The sequence below is a fragment of the Calonectris borealis genome, chromosome Z (assembly GCF_964195595.1).
Source record: "Calonectris borealis chromosome Z, bCalBor7.hap1.2, whole genome shotgun sequence".
Classification (NCBI taxonomy): Eukaryota; Metazoa; Chordata; class Aves; order Procellariiformes; family Procellariidae; genus Calonectris; species Calonectris borealis.
This window is the reverse complement of record NC_134352.1, coordinates 20,366,685-20,392,280: the sequence shown is the minus strand read 5'-3', so window position 1 is coordinate 20,392,280 and position 25,596 is coordinate 20,366,685. Positions and strand designations below refer to the sequence as shown.

Here is a 25,596-nt window from a genome sequence, read left to right as displayed (position 1 = left end):
TGTAATTATTACATTATTCTCAACTCAGTTTTCTTTCATGGGAAGACAATCAAATTGTATTTAAAAAAATCATATTTTGGGTCTATAACTGCAGGTTCATGAAGGACCTAACGTCTTTCTGAAAGGAATAATTCTATGAATGTATAAAATTTAATTCTACACTGAAAAAAAAATCAGAACTAGGCACAATTTTTAAATATGACTTCCAACGTGTTCAGGGTTGGACAAAAAAATAAAAAAAACAAGCTTGTATTTATTTACCAGGCTACAAAACAGAGATGCCAAGTGCCTCAGAAATTCTGAAATGGCAGGCACATAATCACTACATTTAAAGATAATTGTACTACACTTACTGCTTCAGTTTACTGTGTGCAAACACAAACTGTATTCATAATAGACCTAAATGTATGGTTGTTCTGTCGATACATGAACAGAAACTCACTCAAGCATACGGGAAGTACAGACAGGAACTAGATTCTGTTTATTCCAAACCTAGGATGTATTTTAGCTTGTCCATGTTAGTTTTACATTTGTTATATTGTAACAGAATGCCAAATATTGTACTCGAGAAAAACCCACTATGAAATCATGGGTTTTCACTGAATTGCTTTTGTATGCTGCCAAATCTGTTGTGAAAGTGCCACGTATAAAATAATAGAATAACTGAAATTGTGCTTAGGATCACACAGTATAGTGATTTACACAAGGAAGAATTATTCGGAAGAAAAAAAGTAAGTTCTGCAGAAATTCTACTCTGATGCATTTTTTAAAAGAACAGTAAAATCTTGAAATAATTGATCTTTACTTCACGCCCATTCAGGAGAATATTTAGACACATGTTTAATTGAAAACATACAAGTAAGCCTATCTATATTCAGCAGGGAACTTGCAATATCTGTAAGCACATATTTACGTGCTATTTGCATTATAAGGTTCAAATATAAATCCCTTTCTGCAAGAGGCTGAGTGCTCTGCACTAGCACTAACCACATCCCTGAACAGGAGAGCACAGTTAGATACTGCAACAGCACAGGTCAGTGATCTAACAGATAGCTCACATTTGCCTTTCAGAGCATGACATGTCTCTTTTCCCACTTACTCTATTTATAAATTTCGGGGTTGGTTTGGTTTGGTATGGTTTGGTTTGGGTTTTTTTGTGGTGAGAATATCTATTTGCTTGCAGAAATGATCTACAGCTGCTCTTCAAATGTTAACTAAAAGCTGGTGCCCCACCAAGATGTTACTTTACATAAGTCTCTTAAACAAGGGAACGTGTGAACTACCAGGCATGAGGGTCTGAAAGGTTTAGGATCAGATTTTGTTTTTTTCTGTTTGATCAGCCTTGCTAGGAACAAAACAGTGTTCAAATAGTCACCTTTACAATTCTTCCTACCCAGCTTCCCATGCTTCTTTGTACCTAAAAAACAAACAAACAAACAAACAAACAAACACATTTATATAGTAGCTAAGAATCTCTCATAGCTTGGAGGATAAAATCAGGCAAGTGACGACAGAATTGTTCACTCCCCATATCTCTGCACTGAGAAACAAAGCTGAAAAACTCACAGGGCCGAAGCCTCTTTATAAGATAATCTGGTACTTGCTCGAAAAATGATAACAAAATCTTTTTTTACATTTTTATGTTTTACATTTTTAATGGCCAAACACAAATACAGTAACTCCTGAATTAATTCCCTGCAAATTTCCTTTGGAAACTCCAGATTCTGCAGTGTAGTTTCTGCAATATAATAAACAAACATCCTAAAGTAAGGATGTCTCAGCTTTTAAATTCCTTTTAAATGTATTTGAATTTTACTGTATATTCTTTTTCTGCTTGAGCTCTCTGCAGAATTCATAAATGGTCTGAACCTGTTATTAAATTTGTAGCTGATTCTGTCTAGCCCTTTACAGAATTGGATACTTAATTCTCTACATATTTAAAATCATCCCCATAAATGTTTTTAAAATATTTAATATAATCAACTGAGCCCTTACGAGCCACCCAGCACTTCAGTTTTGGTGCAAAACTGAAAGAATCTGTTTTAATCCCCATAAACTCCACAAATTTATTTTGCAGTTTTACCTTATGATATAGCATGACCTCAGAACTCTTTAGGTTTTGCTTCTTGTTGTTGTTGGTTGTTTCTTTTTTGTTGTTGTTTTTTTGGTTTTTTTTTGTTTTTTTTTACATTTTTATCAAACTACAGCTCTAGCATTGAGACAATCAATATATAAACAAACACTGCTGGTCTCTAAAAGTGAAAACCATTCTTTGATTAGACAAAATCATGAAATCTGAAATACATCAAGGAAAAAAGCTTGAAAAAAGCCAATATGGAAATTGCTAAATGGAACCAATGTAATGACATCTGAGCTTTTTACATTGATGTTGGGAATATGTTGGCTTCCTTTCATTCACGACTGTACCAGGCAGATTTCCATGAAGTGAATACTATGAAGCCTCCAAGGCATTTACAAAGTATCTGAGTTCAGATTTAGCTTTTGTTTTGAAGCTCGGCCCAAGCATGGTGGAAGTTTCAACTAATGCAGGAGCATTTTCAATTTGATTGAAACCAACAGAGTAAAAATATCAATGGACTACAGCTTGGATTTCTGATCAGTTTTCCTAGAAATCAGCAAGCCATTAAATCAATCACCCAAACAAAAAACATCACCTTGGTTTTTTGCTCCTCATAATACGATTTACACATAGACTGGAATCTTAAACGTTTAAAATACTTTCTACTGTCTTTCACAGCTATTAGACTGAACTTGAAAGCTTTATTAGTTTAACATAGTTTTCCTACTGGCTTTTTTATATAATGTATATTTGCAGATATACAACATTCCTTTTTTTTTTCTTTTTTTTTTCCCTTTTTTTTTCCCCCCAGAATATGTATGCCAACGCAATGCTGTTGAATTAAACTACTTGCATGAAAAAGTGCACACAGTGTGAGGCATGAGACTATGGAAATTAAATGCCCTTTGGTCTGAGGAGGCTGACACTGACCCAGATATAGCTCTTGATCACCTCCCATCCCACACAGCAATTTCTGTTATAACCATGTCAAGATCAACTCAGCCCAGCCCGGCCAAATGTACGGATTACATCTGGGTCCTTTGAGTCATGCTACAAAAAAAGGTGCAACAATAAACAAGTCCATGTGCATTCTCAGTCATAACTACGGGCAGAAGAACCCTTGAGATTCCTCACTTTGGCATTAAATAACAATTATAAAGGCTTTTAGAATTAAAGCAATACACGGCGGGACTTGAAATGTTAACAGTCCCAAGTAACTTGTCAATTGAAATAAGACTCATCCCTAGTCATAAATAAATAATCTCTTTCCTGGTCTCACTTCCACGCCAGGATCAATATCTCTTAACATCTTACTTATTTTATTACTGCTTTTGGTTTTCTGGGACTGATTGAAAGTTGCTCAGAGGAAATCTTTGGTTTTGCTTAAGTGTCCGTGACATTTAATCATGACTTTCCTTGCAGTTTAATTCCAACCAGTCAATCAGTTAATCCACTTCAATTGATTCTGTGCTCTCTGTTATTGGCTTGCACTCATTGGGCATCCTCTGGTGTCGACTCAGCTGGGTGGCTTGTGTGAAGCTCCTCTCACACCTCTCGCACCTGGTGAAGGCAAGAGAGAAAATTGAGACCAGGGAGCTGCTCTGGGGGGGTGACGGGCTTTGTCTCATCCTGCCTAATCAGAACAGACACTCAAAAGTGGCTTCAGATTTTACTGGCTCAAGAGGTTTAATTGGTGGCTACTTCCAAGGCCTTGATGCCTATGATGGGACAAGGCCTGTCTGATTCAGAACAGAGGAATCTGTCAATAGACAGGGGGAAGGTGATTTCTCCAGAGAGGCCTGTCCTGCTGTAGCTCTGATCACTGTCAGTTCAAATAGATAAAGAACAAAAAGAGATTTTTAGGAGTGAGCCATCAAAGAAGCAGCTTGTCTGCAGTTTTCTGCTCTGTAACCCCGAGGAGAAATTGATGACAAATAGAATTTCACCTTCTGCTAATTTAAAACCCACAATTGCCTATTGGAGGAAGAGAAATCACAAAGCAATAATCGTTCAGTACTAGAACAAGAGAAAACTCTTTATTTATCTGATCTGACTATGCAGTGAGGTTAATTTTAAATAGGCACATAGAATTAGTGCTTACTTAATGATCTGAAAACATTCACACTATTTGAGAAATCTGTGGGTTGAGCAAGAACTCATAACAGTCACCAGCGTTTGCTTCACTGTCTTTTGTGTCGTCTCTCTTTCTACCCTGTCCTCTCTTTAGACAACCAAAATCTGCAACAGAAATAACATGTGAAGAAATGAACAAAGCCATTGAATTTTGGAGGGGATAGGATGGGGGTTATTGCTACCTTGGAATGAATCCCCTATCCCTGCTCTGAAAGAGAATCTATTGTTTTTAATCTCCCAAATACTGCCCTCTTAATTTACATTCTGAACACTAGGTAGGGGTGTCTGATGAGTTGCAAATACGGATGAGCAGATTCTTCTTGTATGGCGCTTGCTCCAAAAGCCACTTTTGATTTAATGGTGCTGTGTGATGTTTTATCTTCAGAGAAGATTACCATAAAAGCATCACTACGATGAATTCTTCACCTTCAAAGGAGAAGTAAGGAAAACAAAAGGCTCAGCTAATTCATATTCATCTTTCTCTCTTCGCTGATGTGAATGATAGAAAATGAACTGTCACTGATCTAGCTGCTTACAAAAAAAAAAAAAAAGAGAAAAGAAAGATATTTACACATAAAGATATTTACACATATGCATAATTGTGGAATGTTCTTCACATTAGTAATTTTTAGTAAGAAGGTTCTGCTTCAGGAACATTTAGCACAGACATTACAGAGTCATTCATCCAAGCTACTGTACCAATCTAAAATGTCAACACTTTTAAGTTGTGTTTCTTTGATTGTCTTTCATGGAATATTTTTAGCAGCCTGTTCCACTGTTAAAAACTGCACTGTGATCTTGACAAATGTAAAATGTCAGCTTTAATGTATCAGACCTATCAGCTCAATGAAAATAACTCAGAAGTATTGATTACTTAATGATTTTTGGGGTATTCATTAACGTCTATGTGCAGATCATCCACTCTCCAGAGCTCCTGAAGTGCTGATGACACATTAGTGTACAGCTGATTGTTTATTAGAAAACTGATTAGTTACTGGATTAGTGTGTCAAAATATACTACCTTTCATTGCCTGACAAACTTGCAAATTATTGTATTATTTTTATATACATATATATATATCTATCACAGAGGCATTAGAATCAATTTTAAGGCTGGGGGGTTAACTTAGTCTGTATGAGATATTGCCATCTACTTGAACTTGATAGTTTTGTTATTTTGATGTCTACAAAGACAAGCGCTTTGCTTGCTGAGGAACAGGAGGCTTGGATCCTTGCCTAACCAAGCTCTAAGCCGTACAGTTGTAAAATAACCTACAAAATCAGGTGTGGCAACACCTGACTTCTAAGTGCCTGGCCAAATAAATGAAATATACTATATCAGGATGCCTAGGGGCCACATGTGAATCAGAGAAAGACTATAAGGTGATCAAAAGACAGAGTTACTCATTAAAACCACTGGTCATGAAGCTGTGGCAGACCTCCTCACCCTTTCTGGAGCTTGCCTGGGAGGCTAGAGCTGGGCACCTCATTCACTCAGCACCTTGCATTGCTCTTGAAAGCATAGAGCAAGGCTCACTGTATTCCTTTAAAATGCAAGTTCCCATCCTTTATCCACAAGCTGCTTCTGCCATGAGAGTGCTCTAACTTCCTAGCTACAGGCTGTTCTGGGACACTTCCATACAGACACAGAAAAGAAGGATGCTAAAGAGAGACCAGAAAGAATAAATCTCTTGCTACAAGCATCTGCCCTCTGGGCAGGAGGGATGCGGGTGCCAACTGTTGCTGCTGGTCAGGCTGTGCTGTCTGCGCTATACAGCCCTTGGACAAAAGTCGGAATAAAGCCTTTGGCGAAGCATCTAATTCACCTGGCTTTCTCATGTACCTGGGTTACCTTCAGATAGTATACCCAAGGTGCCTAGGGTTTTTTTCTAAGCACTTGCAAAGGGTGTTTTCAGAACTATAGTTTTGGATATATAAGTACCTGACTTACAGGCAAGGACCTGTATTAGGCCCCTGACTCCTCCTTTCAATGTGGTCCAGAGAAGTTATTGCTGGATACAAACTGATAGGAAAGGTGAAGATAATAGTGTCACAGCAGTCAGCATAGCTATCTCACGGCAGGTTGGAATGGGAGGAAAAGCAGGAATACATTTTCTTTTGAATTATGATGTACTCTTTCCCTCTATCAACCATCCTCTCCTAGCTGTAATAGCAGAATAACCACTGCAATGACCTGTGTCTATGAGACTGGTGAGCATGTGTGTGCACGGTTTTGTGTACATGTTTCTATGCTACAAGCCACACATGTTTAATGTTGTGTTGGAAGGTTGAATAGTAGCCAAAACAGTCAGCAAGGAAAAAGAGTCCACCTCTCCTGCGACCACTCACAAAGTATGCATGGGGCTGAGCCCAAGCCTGGCTATTAGACGTACACCAAATTTTTGGTTAAGCCTCAAGCGTAGATACATTTTAACTGAGAGACCATTTAATTTCCACTTAAGCCATCTGATGGCATTTGAGAGTAATTTAAACAACATTGACACAATGTAGATCTACAGAAGCCATTTAAAAGTCCTCACACAATTGGATGTCATCAGTGAAAATTGGATCCATGTTATCTTTTTTTACAATGTGTGTGCGCCTTTATTTTAATTGTAAGGAACAATGTTGTACTACAACGTTCAACCTCATCACACGCAAGGCTTCATTCTACCACAAGGTTTCCCTGTGTGATTTGCTTGGGTGGGGGTGGTAATCAAAATGGTTCTTAAAATCACAAACAACATGAACGTCAATGGTTTTTGGATATGTCTAAGGTACTGGGTTTTCTGAGTTTGTTTAGATAGCCCTCATTGTCACTGGTCTGCTTGTTTGCTTCACAGTGTTTTCAAAACATTGACATTGAGGATTATAGACAGCATTGGTTTAATTCCCAAGTTTATATCAATCTCTGTGAAAGGCTTTGGGTGAAGAAAATGCTGAAGGTCTATTTTATGAAAAAATATCTTCACTTGGTATTTTCAAAATGTACACTTTAAGATTTCATTCAAGAACAGCATTTAACACTAAACTTTAAAATAATTTGAAAGGGTTAAAAAAAAACAAGACAAAGCTGAAACATCACTGCAGGTACAACACCTATATTCAACCTGAAATTAATGTCCCCCGGTTTTGCATTTCAGTTAGAAACAATGAAAAACATCTGGGTTATCCCAATCTGAAAGAATCTTTCCTCTGATTCTTTTTGGTTGACTCCAAAATGACTGAATATTAGATGTTTGCATAACCCTGATTCTGCAGGCAAGTCCTTTAACTAATCTTTAATTTTGCTGAAATGAATTTTAAGAAAACAGTGATGGACAATAATTTGCCTTTTTCTCCTACCTTTTAATTTGCTTAAGAGCTTTGTTCCCAGACTAGCAGCCATAGCGGAGACTTCAGTAAGATAAGAATACACAAAAACTTTACAGCGGTGAGGCTGACTTGATAGCTTGTGATGACATGAAAAGAAATCCCTTCTAACTGGACCTGCAGTCCAGGCAATGCAGCTAAAGCTTTGACTACAGATAACCTCACTTAGCATTGTTATCTGTAACAAAAAGCAAATAGAAAAGTCTTCCACCATACATCCAAAGTTACCTAGGACCTACAAAAAAAGTGCCTTCTCACAGAAAAAGCTTTTTAACCAATCACAGACTTCCTCTTAAATAACAACTAATTTGAAATATTTTAAAATACTGTCACTCTGTGTTCACCATTTTTAAACCACCTTCTGAAAATAATATGCATACAAACACACACTTGGTGTTTGACATTGCCTGCGTAATCCATGCACACTGTAACTTGTCCAAATACCACTTACAAGCATAACTGTCTTACTGCATTAGAAATAGTGAGATTGCATTCACAGTAGATGCAAGTTAACTGTTCAGTTGACTGTGCATTTTCACCTATGAAATTGAACTTAGTAATACCTTTAAAATTATGCCTGCTATTTATAAGTGACTTAGCCAGAATTTAAGTAATTTAGCACTATCCATGCATTGTTGTTCTTGCTAATAGTAAAAATATTATTGAACAGAAGTATGTACACTACCACAAATATAGACTTTTTTGAGGTGCAGAAACTGTATCTCAATGGACTTTTCTGTTTTGCACTTTTTTTGGTAAGAGTACACTCAAAATCCCTTTGTAAACAAACATTTAAAACTTAAATTGCATGATAAAGAGACAAAAATCTTGTTTGTCCCATTTATGATTCTTATTCACTAGAATTTGTTGAGGTTTTTTCCTAAGCTTACTTAATACCAGGTCTTGGACCCCTCCTTTTCAAAGGAGGATCTAAATGGTGATGAGACATCAAGATGAGCTGCAGCTATCTCTTTTTCCTCCAGCAGAGAGGGTGGATCAATTTCTGGATAAGTTTTCTGCCCCTCCTCTGTCAAATGCAAGCAGTCCTGCATGGGAGGCAAATCTGCTCTTTTGAACAGCTTGGAGGATCAGGGCATATGTATCCCCTTATCTGACTGACAGGGATGGGAAGATCTGCAGCTCCAGTTTTAGCTTCATGTGAAATTACTAGTCAGCTTACCGCAAATACTTCAACAAGTCTTCCAGAGAGAAATTGATACTACTGTTTCTTGAGTTTAAGAAACAAACTAAATAAACATCTTACAAGAATGAAATTATGCCATACAACATAAAGAAGCAATACAAAGCACCCACATTTTTTGTTGCTTTGCCCTGCACCTTTAAGAATGGGCAGATACATCCCAGAATACTTAAATACCTCAGCCTAAGAAGGACAAAACAAACAAATCCCAGACTACTGCTTAATTGTAGTACATGCATTAAGTCCTTTCACAAATGAAATTGTGCTGTAGTCAAGACTGTTTTGGAAAAGGGGAAAAAAATTACTAAGCCAAAAGGGAAAAATAATGACTCTAAATGGGGCAAAATAGCAGATCTATTGGAAACATGACAAAAACAGGATGTTACGGAAAAAAATTAAGTGGAGTCAACAAGGTTACACATAAGTAACACCTTAACATTAAAAGAAATCTATTTTCCATTTTGACCTGGAAACCTCTTCCATTAATTACTAAAATCTATTTACACAGCAACTAGATAAAATCAATCTGATTGCTCACACTATTTTTGGCTCACTTTCTATGGGCTCTGAGCATTCAACAGACTGGCTCTAGAGAAGTCAATGTTTAGATGCTCTGGGTTTCCATGTTTTGCCACCTACACCACTATCCTAGCCATGATTTCTGGTATGCAAGCTCTTCTGCACTGGATATGCAGTATTTGGTTCCTGGGGCTGTCCCCTTGCCCCCAGCAGAGACATGTATGGAGGCCATGCTTTCTTTCAACCATATATGGAGGCAAAGCATCTCTACCGGTATCTCTACCAAGCTTGTTATGAGGGGTTCTGACAGGCACCATGGCTGAGCTCTCTTACATTAACCAGACCGAGAGCATAGTACGGCAAAAGTAGAAAAGAAAGACAAATGGAGACAGTCCTTGGAGTACTGGGAGAGACACACACCTTCTTCTACACTTATTTCCATTCCTTCTAGGAACATCAGGTAGCTTCCAAAACAAGTGATAACAATACCTTATACATTGATATCAATACATTATTTTTCTTCCAAAGTGGGATAGTTCCAGGTACAATATCCATAAAATTTGTGCCTGTCAGTTCAGCAAAGACAAAGGCACAAATATGGAAAATTTGTATTCTGTCTTGGAGAACACCTCCTGTTAGGTAGGCAAAGTCTTGCACAACAGAAGGTAAAATCCACCTGGATCACATGTCCTATGGCTGAAGGTGAGTGTAGAAGGAAAATTTCTGAAAGTCAGATGTATGCTTGGCTTTAATTTCAGTAAACAGAAACTGCAGAAATAAGCAGAGTCTGTTTAATTAAAAACCATCTTGACCAGGTGACTTCTTTTTTTTCTTATATCTTGGACAGCTGAACACTATCAATTCATTCCTATGATCTTACCAAACTTATGCCACAAGCCAGAGGTTCATTTTCTATGCAGTGATTCTGAGACTAAAAAAAGATGCGTATTTCTGCCCATATTTAACCAGACCCAAATTAGCTTTTATGTGAAGCTCCATCTACCTCAGCATACAGACATCAAAGAATCATATTACTGTTCTTACAGCACAGCCCGTCCCAGTCTTGAGTGTATTTTCAGCTATGGTTCTCTGGCAGCAGCTTGTCATTTAATTAAAACAATCAAGTTCTCACCACAGGACAGAAAATTGCTCAGGGCTTGCAAGACACCCAAAACCAAGCCTGGTTTAATCCTGGTTTTAGCCACACCACTAACGGATTTATCTGGAGGTCTGACCCTGGCTTTCAAGGCAACCCCTGCTGTGTGCTGTGGCACGAACCAGTGATGCTAGTGAATAGCAGCCATGCATGTCCCTCTCTAATCTCAGCTGGCAAAGGTTGCTGGCTTCAAGTACTTACTTGAAGGGCTTTTCCCCAGTGTGTGTCCGGATGTGATTGTTGAGTGTTGTGGCACCAGCAAAGGCACGACCACAGTAGCCACACTTGAAAGGCCTGTCGCTGGAGTGCGTAACTACGTGGTTCCTCAGCTCTGAAGGTTGGGAGAAAGACTGGGAGCAGTGACCACACTGGTAGGGCCTGCAATGGGGAAGAGAAACACCGTGCCATCAGTGCTTTCCATTGCTGTGGATAGGAAACCATATGGGTAGGAACACCTGGTCTTCCCAGTAATTTCCAAAGAGAACTGCGAGGGCACTTCTCTCGGGATTTCTTGGGAGACACACACCCAAAACTTCATGACTGCTTTAGCAAATGTGAAATGCTTGTGCAGGAATTGACTGAGAGTCTATGGGCATTATGCCACACAAAACATAATCCAGCAAGGTAGTGAGCCTGCACTACACATCATACGCCTGCCTTACTTCTCCCAAACTCAATGTGGTACCCCTTAGTCAGAAAAAACTCCTCACACGTCGGAGCTAAGAGACTGATGAAATTCTCTGTCTGTTGGTGCCAGCTACAGTCTAACCGACAAATGTATATCTGATTGTTATACCTGTATCCTAGGTGGATTCTGTGACTGTTTGCAATTAAATTCTTGCTTTGGAGGAATCCAGGTTTTTTGAGATCACCTTTTTCAGTGAGAGACATTGGAAAAAATAACCACGATGTTACAACTACCTTTCTATTTTCTTACTGCTCTTGAAAATAGTTGCATTTAACTAACACGTTTCTCCCATCCAGACTGAAAATGCTTTCTTTGTGATCTTGAAATGAAACCTAGAACTTAGGTTTTCAACACCACAGTTTGTTAAAAACAACCATAACAAATGAACAAAACTGACTGAGATGTTACAAATTCAGAATCGTAACAAACAGACTGCAAACACAGAAAGAAAAGGATACAAGACAGCAAGGTGAGACAGGACTGCTGAAATGCAAATACCATTGCTGACTAAAACAAAATGTGAAGAAACAATGTCTATATATTTCTGTTCGGTAAAAGTGATTCAATATCAACATCTTACAGGGTTTTTTTCCTTTTCACATTTGATTTAAGTTAGTGACAGAGTTCTACATGCTCATCAGACTTTTTGTTAAGAAAATTAAGAATTTTTCTAGCGGGATATTAATGATTTTTACCCTGCACAACATTTCAAGGCACAGCTCTTGATGTCTGCATTTCTAGAGCCAATGGCCAACACCAACTTAATTGCTCTCTCTTTAATAAATGTGTATGTTTAAATGGCTAGAAAAGGGAAGGAGACAATGGTGACCAAGCATGTACAATTCAATTAAGTGCAAAATAAAGTGAACAATCTCATTTGTCAAGTGAACTGCTTAATTGTGGCTACTTGCATCACTGAACACAAATACTATTATTTTACAGTGCTTCAGAGCACTGAACCCTGATTGTAGAATTTTTTAGCTTGATTAATAGCTCAGTATTGGTCAATAACTCAATAGCTTACAATTTTAATTACTTTTATTTGAAAATCTAACTGTTCTCCAACAATTTTGAAAAAAATATATAAAAGCTGTGGAAAGGTTACTTAACCTAGATGATGTGGTCCTTAAAAATTTACATTAATATATGTAAAATAATATTTTAAGAAAAAAATAAATACTGAATATCTGTTTCTCGTATTGGAAGACAAGTAATAACATGCCAAGTCTTCTCCTTTCTTGAAGTGCACAGTTAATTTGCACAGAAAATATTTATCCAACTTGACATGAAAATTCAAGTGTTGGTAAAACAAAGATGATTTGTGAATGCAGACTTACTTGTTTGGGTATTTTCAAATCAAACACTTTTAAGCAAAAAGAACACATTAAGATATTCTGTATCCAAGAAACATTGATTTTTTAATAGTGAAAAGGACCATTAACATCTATTAGCCTCTGGTTATCTATTTTTAACAGCTACCACAATAAATGATACAACACTACATAAAACCAATTAATCTTTTATTTTTTTAACAGTCAATGTGATTAATTTCATACTGTGAAAACTCACACCGTAAGTTGTCTGCAAATAGTCAAAGTTCCAAACCAGTTATAACTGAACATTGTGACGCCAAGTAAAATGTTTTTACCCTCCACATTGGCCCAAACAAATTTTTTGTTTACAAAGGATATTAATATATGTACTCAAAATACACTTCACTGGGTGATGCTCCAGGAAAAGAGCCCTGTAAAAAATCACCTATTGTTAGATCACTTTGACTGTATTTTTTCCATTTATCCATACCTTGGGAGAACAACTATTCAAGAAGTTACCCTCCTTTTTGCAGGGGATGCAATTCTCCAGTTTATACACAGGCGATTCTGATTATTACTAAGATGGGCAGAATAAGTATTTTTTTCAAACTAGATACATGGCACACATTAAACAAAGCTCATTTTAAAAAGAAAGCCTATAAATGCATTGAAATACTGTAACAATTTAAAAGTACTGTATTTAATTTGCACAATTGCAGATTCAGATATGCCACATTTTGACAACTTTTGGATACTACTATTTTTTCCAAGAGCAAAAAAAGTCATTCAATAAGTATAAAAGTTACCATTTTGTTCTGCGGTAACCATTTTACTGTGCTCAGAAATTTTTCTTGGCAGAAAATAAAATCAATATGTTGTTTTTAAAAAAATGAAAGTGGTGCAGAAGGACTGAACATGAGCAATGCTCGGTTCAGTGAGTACATTGGCATTGGCAGAGCAGGGCTGTCTTTGATGTAGCAGTTATGTCTTCTGCCATCACTTTGATCTGCACTGGGATGATGAATTAAGATGGTGACCTCTTTTCAGCAAAAGTTTGCACACAGAAGGACCAGGGACATAGTGACAAAACCAGTGGTCTTCATAGGCTGTATTTTCAAAGATGTGCTTCTAGACTGAATGCAGTCTCAGCCCAGAAAAACTAATTTCCACTGGAATAACCGAGAACATATTGTATCTTCTTGAGCTTCAAGGTATCCATGTGAATATAAGCCTACCTGTGTCACAGCCCAGACGTATGTTGATGCTCCAGAAAATTACTGTTTAAACAAAATGGGTGTCAGTCACTTCATATGTGAAAGCCTACATAACTAAAATGTCTTTTCCCGTCTTACAATTTTCTCACTTTTGTAGCTGAATTTTTCTGGGTGAAACTACATCATATATAGAACAAGTACAAAACCCATGTTCCCCTATGAGGCTTACTGAACCTCACCAAAGGTCATGGTTTGTGCAGCAGATGGGGATCCTTCAACATGCACAAAACATGTTAAGGGATAACAACAGAAAAATCCGTATCTTTACACCTGGAATAGCTGCTGGCGGACAACTGTACATTTAGATTGATTCTTTTTAGATTTTCATTTAGCAAAAGTGACATAGTCTTTAATTATTTTTCTTGTACTATTCCTCTGCTAGAACAATATGCTTTCCAACCTCTGACTCCTAAGTACATCCAGCCAATATAAATTTATTTTCTACATCGTAAATAATTCATGGTCTGAATTATTAGAATCCTGAAAAATCTTATAATTATTTTCCACTGAATTTTCAAATTCTTTCATTTATGATGAACAGGTTTCTGAGGCCTCTTCAGAAGTGAATTTGCTATTTTCAAGGGGCATGTGGAATCCCAGTGCAATCCTTAGAAGAGGAATTATTTGTAATGGTGAGTTCTTGAATACCTGTAACTCTATCATTGAAACACTGTCAGATCAGGGAGACAAAATAGCACATTGCTGTCATTTTTTCCCCTTAGAAAAAGCTAGAAAAGCACCAGCTGAAAGAAGAGAGACTGACATGCAGTTGAAAGTGCTTTTCTCCTTGTTGAGGACTAAGAAGAAGCAAAAAACCAATGTAATTGATGTCAGGGTCTCAAAGCGTGGGACGCAGGGCTCCGTTGAACCCAGGGCAGGGTTTCACGGTGTGATGGGGGAAGGCTGTCACACCACAGCCTCTGCAAAAAAGTGAAAGCAGGGCATGTTGAAATGGAGCCAGCGTCAGCTTTCAGGCACAGGCCTTTGTACGACACACAGCATTAAGAGCACAGCTGCAGTCCGAGGAGTTAGGTCGTAGTTGTCCTAATGGAAAGGTATTTTAGAGGGATGCCGCCTTCTAGCAAGTTGAACTAAGAAGCTGGAGAACAAAGCAACACCTAAGGACACTGCTAGCTTGCACACAGAAGCATCCCTAGCATCAGCGTGGCCATGGGTGGGTTACATTCACTACCTCTGGACTCTACATGCCCTACTGCTTTGGCGTTCCCCTTAGGCAGCATGGCCACTGCCCCGAGCACTTCAGGCACCATGCAGCAGTGGGGTGGCAGAGCTGGACCCACTGGGAGTTCTGGGGTCATCCCTTACAAATGTATGTAGAGGAACTAGCAAAAGCAGAAAGTTAGTGCACTTGAAGTGTTTTCAGTTCTTCTGAAGCTGTCAGGGAGAGGCTCTGCTCTGTACACCCTTTGTTGTTATTAACTATGAGTACCAGGAATTTGCAAACCTTTGTGAAAAGATTGTGCAAGAACAAGCATTAAATTCATGATGTTTTCTTTAATTGAGCAATATTCCATAGCCATTCTATAAACAGGAATAGACAACTTCTGCTCACAACATTTACTTTTCTTAGGTCTATTTTGGGAGGTGTTTAAAATTAATGGACTTGGGGAGAACATCAAGGTCAAAGACACAGAACCTACAACGAAAAAGATAAACACAAAATGGGCTGAGCCATGATCTTAGAGAAAAGGATCTATTAAATTGGCAACTTCAAACTTCAAGCTCCTGTTTTTGAAAAATCCTCACAATTTAATATTGAGGTGCTACAGCAAAACGTGAGTACAATAATATCTTTTGAGTAAACACGAATTGCGAGGGCCAGTTATCATCCACAATCTATCAGCCATGAACACATTATAGAGTGGGTTTTCCCTCAAATTATCAGCTTAAATACATGGCAATCAATGAGAATATATATCACACAGATGTACATATTTTATATAAAAATGTGCCACACACAGCTGCCACTGCAGCCATCTGCCTTCCCTCAACACCAATACCTGAATCTGGTGATCATAGTGAGAGAGAAGAAAAATGTCATTAAAAGACACTGCGTCATTATCAGAAAAGTGGTTGCTGTTAAAAAAAAAAAAAAAATTAAAATATTGCTGAAAATGATTCACTATGATCAAAGGCTTGTGCTTACCCCTTTCTGGAGCCCCCCCCAAATAGGATTGTTGGGAATTTCTGCAGCAGGGGGAGGAAAAAAACAAAACCAAAACCAAAACCATAAAATACATTTCTGACTCCTGCTTCAAGAAACAGTTAGTTGCTCAAACTGCTTCTGTCTGGGCAAGGCTTTAAAAAAGTCCCAGAGGCTCAGAAAGTCCCAGAATTCAAATCCTGATGGATTTAAATCTTCACCTCCCAAACCCACTCCAACCCCAATAACCATTAAGTTTGAAGAGAAGCCCTACAAAATTTAACAAGCTAAAAAAATCTCAGTGGAAGGGGAGAAGTGAATTATAAGTAAACCAGTAAATAATTTAAAGTTAATTTTAATTTAAATTAAAATCCTAATCTTAATCTAAAACAACAAACACAGTAGATTATTTTAATAATTCTCCCTATTTTCGATTTATCATTTTTTAAAATTATTTTTGTTTGTTAAATCATCTGCCTGTTAAATAGGACCCTTTCTTCCTCACTACCTAATGGAATTAAGTATATTTTGGCCTTTTTTTATGTCTGCTCTCATTCAGATGTTTTCCGCATCTAAGTGGCCTTAAAGTAATTTTTTTTTTTAATTTCTCAAGCCCCAGGTACTCTGCTTTTCTCAAATTTGAGTCATGAATTGGACTCCTGTATAGATTTAAAGATGTTTTCCCTGCACCTCATGCTGCAGGTAATCGGCATTGTTGAAAAACAAATGCAAAGCCCGAACCGATAGTCTAAAGTAATTTCCTAGAGAAGAGAGCCCCTGCTGCTTCAGTCACATCAAAGATATAGTGGCTGGTGTGCTCACAAATTGCTGACAATAAATGGGGAGCTGTTTATCAGTCAGAGCGGTGCTGCAGATCTCATTGAGAAAATACAAACCGGAGAGTTGCACCCAGTACCTCAGGCTGGCAGCCAGGTATTCTTTCACAAATCATACCTTCTTTTCTCGTCTCCAGGAAATTTTGTACAACGCCTTACGAATTTCTCATCTGGAGAAACGCAATATGTTTAAGAAACCAAAGACAACTCTTTTCCAGCCACTGCATCACTAAATAGCTGATCTACTGGTACCTGCTAGAAGACAAAAAGCCGCCCGTGATGTAAGCTCAACCTGTAATGATTTCTAAGCAGGGATATGAGAACCCAGATCCTAGGGCAGCTGTGATCTGCAGTAACTATTATTCTGGTAATTTCAAACACTGAACAAACTACAGTAAGCTTAAACAGATTCATGTGACTGATGTCTCACGTAACGCTCTAAAGAAGACCTATTGGGAAATGCTTTTACAGCGACTATGTTGATGGCACACCTCGCAGGACAAAGGCATTACAAAACTGGCCTCCACAAGGAGCCCGCACAATTTATTTAATGAAAACATAGAGATGTAAGCCATTTTTCAGTACACAGGGTGTCACAGAACAGAGCACTACAGTATCTAGTATTTATGCAATAGATTGATCCTAAGTGTATCTTGCAACCTCATTTAGGTTTTATGCTCTCTATATAATACAAGACAAAAAGTTTCTTAAGAACAGGATTCACAAAACCCAAGCCAGAGAGGAAATCAGCTAAATTAGCCAGTATCAATATTGAGAAAAAGGCGTTAGCTATTATGTTTCGAATCTTCCTGAAAGCTTCTGAGATTCAACACTTACAACTCAGAGTCTTTATTTACCTCCTCTCCACCCCAATCCTCCCCAAAACTGCTGAGTCCTTTCTCTAATCAGCCTTTGCCCTCTTTGCTCCTAGGGGAGCCAACTTGTCTTCTGATCTAGATAATTTTCCTACTGTGCTGTAGGGTATTCTGAGCTAAAAATGCTCTACACTTTCTTGTTGAAGCTGTTCTGCATGGACAAATTAAGTACGCACAGGAGGGGGAACACAGTAAGACATCATGGATCAGTAATCTACTAACGAGGGTGTTCACCTCTAAGGGGGAAGACGTAAAATCCAGTCTGTGTTTCAGGCAATATTTGACACGAGATACTTAGGAGAAAATAAATATAAATAAATAAAAATAAAAAATTAAATCTCTCACCTCCAAGATGACAGATTTAATTGTAGGACAGACTTACCCTCATTTTCTCTCTCTGGCAAAATGAATATTTAACTACCCCTTAGAGTGCAGAACAGCCCCATTAGGAGAGACTCTTCTTGCATTAACTATTATCCGCAGTTTGGTTCTTCATAAAGGAAGACACAGGTTCAAGTGAAGGAAAGTACGAAAACTAGGCATCACACCTGGCTGGACGAATCACTGAAAAAGTATGCGGGGGAGCCTCACAACATATCTCCTCTAGACTCCCTGATGCAGCATTTTATGCATTACAGTATGCTTAGGATACTTTAATACTGGAAATATAAGAGTCCATGAAATTTAGGAGAGGGGACTTTTCGGGACCTATATTCTACATTGGGGCACTTAAATTGGCAGTTGTGTCCTACAGCTTCCTTAGCATGGTGTTTGTTTTGCTAAGGCCAGCATAAAATTCAGAAAATGTTGCAAGGGCTTGTTTGCATTCACAATATTACCAACTCTTTAAATTCTATGAAGTTTTGCATGGAATTTAGTTTGCCACTAGCATGCTTGACATTTCTTCCTGGAAAACTGGATTTATGCCCCAGTATCTCCTCACCTACAGAATCACACAAGCATATGTGTACACGTAGATAACCACGTACACAAAGAGACATAGACATGCATACAAACACATGCACAGACTCACTGTTGACTATTTATTGGTAGTGTTTTGATTAAATGCAATTCACGATTAAATGCCACTTTGAGAACAACCTTCCGGGGATTCAGCTGTTCTGCTCAAACCTTCTTCACAGCTGAAGAAGAGACAAAACGTGGGCAGTCTTTTTTATTGAATTAATTTGATTTTTGTCTTTTGTCCTGCCAGCTATCAAAATTGTCAGATAAACCAGCTTTGATTTATAAATAATGGTTCCATTATATTTACTGTGCCACCGGTCAGAGTACCTGAAATTTTAATTCACTTGTTCAGCTAAATTTCATCCTCAGTTCACAGCCATAAAATTCTGTATTGACAAACTTTCAAACCAACTTTGACTCTGAGGTATCTAGTCAACATTTTTCTTCTGTGTGGATATTAGTTTATTGAATAAGTGGCATCTGTTTTCCTCCACATCACTAGTGGAGTAGGTATTTCCTTTTGACAGCTTTGCACGATTTATGGGTTTGCATGCTCTGAAGAAAAATAGTACTAAGCAAAAAATTCCAATTCATTACCTCTTAGTACTTAATTAAGTTCATACACATTGCACACTATAGGTGAACCCTGAAATGACTGTGACAGCCACTGAGCAGCAAGTTAGATTATCTTTGGAAGACAGAGAGACTTTTAATTATCTTGACCTCATTTTTCCATCTATGATATTCATAAATTTTCCTTCTATTGTGTTGCCTCCATGAGATGTACCAAACCATTCTGAAAAAAAGATTATATCCTTAGCTATTTCCTTTTATCTGCACATTTAGGCACCAAATGTTTTTACAAATAGTGAAGTCAAGCGATGGTTTTTATCAGCTTACTTCACACAGCTGCAGATGAATTATGTCGTATAGGGTCCTCCTAATAATGGTTTGGCTTTGGAAATGATAACAACTTGATAAAAGAAGAAAGCAGTGTATCTGGCTATCAGTAGATACAGAAATAAAGAGAGCCTGGGCTTTACCTGTCAGGATTCTGCGTACACACATGCATCTGTAAGAGGATCCGCTGGGTGAAAGTCTTAAAGCATTGCCCACATTTCCAAAGATGCCAGTCACTGAACTCAGAATTTAGTTGGCTTGTTGAAGTTGGGCTTGCAAGAACTCGTTGGTTTTTGACACTGATCTGGTTAAATCCTGACTCGATGGACCCAGACTTATCCAGGAGAGAAAAATTTCTGCTACACGGAGTCTGTGGAAATACTATGGATCGCTGAGGAGTGGCAGGGGATAGTTTGCTACTTTTATTAAATGGCTGTAGGGTGTCTTGTCTGGACATGGCCTCCATTACAGTCGAAGGGACATTCACTGGGAGAAAACAAGAAAAGTAAATAAGATCCTTTTTATGCCTTTTTAAAACTAATACAGTGTTGGGAGACACCAAAAAAAAACCAACATCCATTTTCTTGACACTAGAATTAAACAACTTTATTTTAACAATGCACAAAAAAATGGGTTTGAATGAGACAGTGATCTGAATGGATGACGCTGATTCTGTGACACTGAAATGAAAACTCATGCAAAGGGGTGTCTGAGACTGAAAGGACTCTGAGAAGCCTGACCTATCCATTTATTGCACAATGGGTTTGTCATCTGAAAGACAGTGCTGCTGCACTTGTGATACCCTGACTCTGCATGTTGCAGTCAGCATGTCCAATTGCTGTATCACAGACAAGTATGAATTTTGAGAGCATGAGGAAAAAAATCCTTTCTCAGACACTCCTTGAGATACAACAGGACTTAAATATCTACTGTAGCAATAGTTCCCTTATCATCTTAAAGGGCAGCCACTAAGGATATTAGACTATTACATCTCACAAATAGCCACAGCCAATAGTCACACAGCCAATACAATACAAAGCCAGTGACTTGACCATGACTTGTATGATTAAGGCTAATAACAGTTAGATCACCACGAGACAATGCAAAGTATAGACAGAGATATCTTTGTGCATCAATTTCCCACCTACAAAATAGGAACAAAAATTTTTTCTAGTCACATGAAGGTCTTATGATCATCAATTATCTACGGCTTATGAGGCACTCAGATTTTCAGCAACAAATGCAATACACTGTTCTCACAAAGAAGTGATTTAGTGCTGAATTTGAATGTTTCATGATAAGGAAGGCAGGAGGTCAAACATACAGAAGAAAGTTGAACAGCTGCCTCACTCCTTGAGTACCACCTAGATCATGCAGTGAACGAAGCAAAGGTCCTATGGAAAAATGGGCTGATCTAACGGAAAACTATACCACAATGCAAAAAGAAGCATAATTTAGGCCACCTTCTCATGCTTTCTAATTTTGGCACGCTCAATCTCATGAGATAATTTTTTAACAGGGATTTTAAAATTAAATATGTTGTATGCATATATCTACATCTACATGTTCACATTTTTGCTACCATCACAATGTGTTTATATGTATATATCTACATGTACATATCCACATAGCACCTACTAAACAGGTGATTAGAAACTGCAACTCTGCTTAGGTAAGTCATGATGATAGATTATTTCTAAGAGCAAATATGAGAATTAGATTTCAGTTGTGAGTTCCAACGTTATTTAATAGACAATAAAAATGTAATACAAATTAACGTTTCAGTAATACTTAAATAATGCCAGTTACTTCACAGAGTTATGTTCTAATATCTTCCATCAATCATAATAACTCCAATATTATAATATTACATGCTATTTAATTTACTTAAGTTGAGGTCCTTCCTAGGCTATCCTTTTCTGGAGTATCTGAGGATCTGATTTCTAAGTAGAGTCACACCCATGGGACTGTTTATCACAAGTTTCCAGACGTACAATACATTTTCTATGTCTCTCTTCAGTACAAGGGGCAATTTGTATGCTTTCATTTTGCCCCAACATTCTCACACAAGAAGCAGATCACTTTTTTTCATTTTAATTGTATTCATAAAAATCCACAGAAGCAATAAGACCTGGATATTAAAGACCTGAGGAATATAGGCAGAGTTTGTACTGGATAAAAATACCCCTGTGCAGAAGATAAGCAGAAGGTCTACTCTGAGGGCTTAAGTGGCACTTAAGTCATATACCAGCCTGCAGTTGGCTCCATGTTCAGAGGTGAATTTCACTTACTCATGTCAGTCTCTCTGTGGATGAAACTCTGGTTTCTCTCACAGCAAAATAGCAAGTGACAATATTTAGAGATTTTAACCATAATGCTTTGCTTTTCAAATAAAGGTTCTGTAAGCTTCAGCTCTTGAAAGAAAAAATAATATTTCTATATTGTACACTGCAGAGCATGAGTTTTATCAGCAAACATTACTGCCAGTAATTAAATTTCTTTTAAACTCTTTTCAAGCCCAACAGATTTGAAAACTCAAGATGAAAAAGGATGGGGTTTTTTTGACAGTTTAATCCCTGCTATCTTGCTGTTTTATTGCTGCATGGTTCAGTATTTAAGTTGCTATGAGACATGAGTTCATCCTAGCATTGCTGTTTAAGTATCCAAGTACTTGACAAAAAAATACGTCTTATATGTAATTGATTAAGCGTGGCCAGCCACAGGGTTACATTAGACCAAAGTCAATCAGACATCCATATTGGTTTCTTCCACCACATAGATACACATAGCTGTCAACATGGAAGAGAGGTCTTTGATGCAAGCTCTAATCAAATTCCACGCATAAACAGTGAAATTGAAGGGCGTGCTTGGATCACGCATTCCCATTAGAGACAAAGGTATCCAGCACTGGATACTGGATCCAGATCGCACTGGGTCTGTGTTATAAGTTACATACTTAATTTTGTGACGATTCCTAGCAAACTAAAAATAAAATATTGAGAAGGGGTAGACGAATGGATGGAAATGGGGATGGCCAGGATGGAATGGAGGGTCATTGTCATTTCAGGCTACTTACACTCAGTTTGTATTTAAAGAAGCTGGCATTTTTATTTTAACCACAAGGATCTCATCTCTACAATCAGTCAGACAAAGCTTTTCTTGACATACTCAGTGGTAATAGAATGAAGAATCACTAAGAGAGGCCTCATGGACCTGCAATGCATAACTGTTTTGGCAAGACAGTCTCTTGTGATCGGTCTGATAACAATGGAGAGGGACAAGGAAATCGGTTAAGAATAGACTAGGAATGAATCACTTACAAGGAAGAGTGATTCTACACACTACCAAGCTATGAGGGGCTGCCATGGTGGGAAATATGCTATTTAATTGCACATACCTGCACACTTCCAAACACCTACCAAATTATGGTAACCATACCATAATTTTGCACAGTTTAAGTGTATCAGCTTCAGGGTTTTATTTTGTACACATCAAGCTTACCTTAAATATATATCCACTTTCATCTAATATGTCTTAAAATACTCTAGGAATATAGCTGATTAGGTATGAAACAGGAATTCTGGCTTACACAGGTAGAAATGCAAGGAAGAACTTACAATTTTCATCTTGTGCAATGCACTGGAGAGGGATTCCAAAGAAAGATGTGTAGCTGTCATTGTACCACACCAACAGCTCGGTGCCCCTGGGGATATCTATACAAGCCCTGTAGAATATATTTGACCTGATCAAGAGAAAAAGAAAAAAATGCCTAATTTAGGAATAGAGCATTCTCCTTTTATCATACACAGTATTACAGTAGAAATCCATTCTTTTGGAAGCATGTCTGCAGATAACCAAACGAATAACTTATTAATTTAATACCAAATCTATCATCAGGGAAGGACTTTGCTCCTGTAGCATAGGGCAACAAAGAGCTTACAGGCACTTTGTGCCTAGCATATTTTAAACACTAAGATTTTACAAGCACTAAGATTTTATGAAAAGACTGATATTTTCTTGCAATGTGCCTTTTAAAGTGATTTTAGAAATGCTGCATTTTGCTAACACAGTGCACGCATCAGAGTGGTGCACACAGTTCAGTAAGTTCAACCATTTAAACAGCTTTGTATTTGTCATCTAAGCTAAATTTAGGGGTAAACAGGCAACAAGTCTTTCATTTGAATAAGTGCTTTTTAGCAAGAGGTTTGAAGTAGCATGATGTGGCCTTTCATTACAGCAATATACCACCAAAAAGAGAGATCTTGGATTGTTGAATAAAATAGACAGGGAAATTAAAAAAAATGGGATTAATCTGAACATAGAACCACAAACATCTTCTCCTGTATGAAACATGAGGATAACATAGATGATCCTTCACTGAGTACAAATTAGTGTTACCGTAAATGTGGTATCTTATCACATCGCTCTGTGGGAAAAGACTGTGAATATTCCTAGAGCACTGAACTGGGAGTTGAGGGGGGAAAAAAGAAAAATCTTAGAGTCTCTACCATAAAAACGAGAGCCTTATCCTGATCTTGCACTGATGTAAATAGCTTCAGAGTGATACTTCTACAGTTAACAGATTTACATGGGGGCAAAAAATGTGTAAGATTAGAATCAGGCACAAGATAAAATAAAAATGTTATCAGTTTGTAGTGGCTTTTCCCTTAGGCTTCATATGGAACAGTAAAACACACTCCTGTGAGATGGATAGAAATTCAATATATACAAGAAGAACACTCCACTCTCGCTGAAGGATTACATACCAAAATGATACAGTCAAAGTACCAAGAAATGACCATTTTTTATAACAGCTTATGTAAGGCAGAAAAACATCTATAGACCAAAAAAAAAAATGTTAGGCCTCAACCGGTTTTCTGAGTGAAGAATTGCTACAAACGTTAGCCTGAAGTTCAAGATAAAAGCGTTTAGGGTTGGTAGGCCTTAAATTTAGGCTTTCTGTAAAGAATTGGCTGTAGCGATGCAATTTGTTCCTTGTATAACACTGCAGACATAAGGAGAATCCTTTACCACATTTTTCATGGCAGTGAGATATGCACTTGTCAACATATTTTGTCACCGCAAAGTGGCTCTTGGCAACAGGATCATAAAGATCAATAAAAAAGTGCAGATTCTCAATATTTTACTAGCAGCTGCAAAAATTTCATTTATCTTGTTATTTTCCTCGCTTACTGCCACCCTGTCTCAGGAGGGCACTGCTAGCTAAGCAGAACGGTTTTCCTACCCTTCTATGAATATCTGACAAAAACTCTCCCCTTTGTGTCTCCCCCTCTCCTCCTCCTCCTCCTCCTCTTCTCCCTCTCTTTCTTCCCAGAGCTGCGCATTTCATTAATTCTTTCCACTGTGACATTAAAATGAAAATCGGAGCCACGCTATAAATTACCAGCATCTCCTAACTTGAGAAAAATTGAGTCTACTTTGTACTTCACCCTTGTAACATTTCATCTCTCAGTTTGGCTTCCCTTAACATAAACACAGCAGCCCAGCAAATGAATGTGCTAAAACCAAATGACACACTTTGCCGCTGAAAGAGCAGAACTGTTTTTGAGCAATGGGTGGTCTGTGAGGCTTGGAGTAGGCAGGGAAAAAAAAGTGTAAGCGTACACCGTCCCTTACAAGCGTGCAGAGCTTCCAAAACTCGCAGAAATCTCTGCATGCTGAAGTACATCAAAGGGATTTTTCCCTTTTTGGATAATATTTCCTTTGCTGACATGTATTTAGTATTGTGGTTGGATGACTCATAAAGATAGCTTCATGGCGTCCCAACGCAGTTGAAGCAGAACACATGCCAACAAACATTATTGTCAGCCTCAAAATAAAAACAAAACGTTCAGCTAAGGGTCAATCAATCAAGAGCACTTTGAAGAAAATTCCATTTAGATATTACAAATCATAACAGAATGAATTTAAACCAGCTGACTTTCTGTGAGGAGGACGTCCATGTACAATAAAAATTAGGCCGGTTTTTCGGTGTCCAACTTTTCTATTTTCTTACACTTGGATGCAGTCATTGGTGATGGATGCCAGTTTTTTAAATTGTGTTTTTGTAGTTCATTTTATAAAGATCTGAAGTAATCGAAAACAGATCAACAGAGGGA

General features: G+C 37.8%; 1 protein-coding gene across 1 annotated transcript in view; it reads right to left on the bottom strand.

The window, feature by feature from the left end:
* Positions 1 to 1,651: 1,651 nt before the first annotated feature.
* The window catches only part of PRDM6 (PR/SET domain 6), a 76,164-nt gene continuing 52,219 nt past the window's right edge, over positions 1,652 to 25,596 (bottom strand). The window contains exons 4-7 of the mRNA XM_075136517.1: positions 23,095 to 23,219; positions 19,621 to 19,963; positions 10,663 to 10,839; positions 1,652 to 3,640 (exon numbers count right to left, since the gene is read on the bottom strand). Of these exons, the coding sequence (XP_074992618.1) occupies positions 3,526 to 3,640; positions 10,663 to 10,839; positions 19,621 to 19,963; positions 23,095 to 23,219 (760 nt within the window). The 3' untranslated portion in view covers positions 1,652 to 3,525. The remainder of the gene's footprint in view (positions 3,641 to 10,662; positions 10,840 to 19,620; positions 19,964 to 23,094; positions 23,220 to 25,596) is intronic.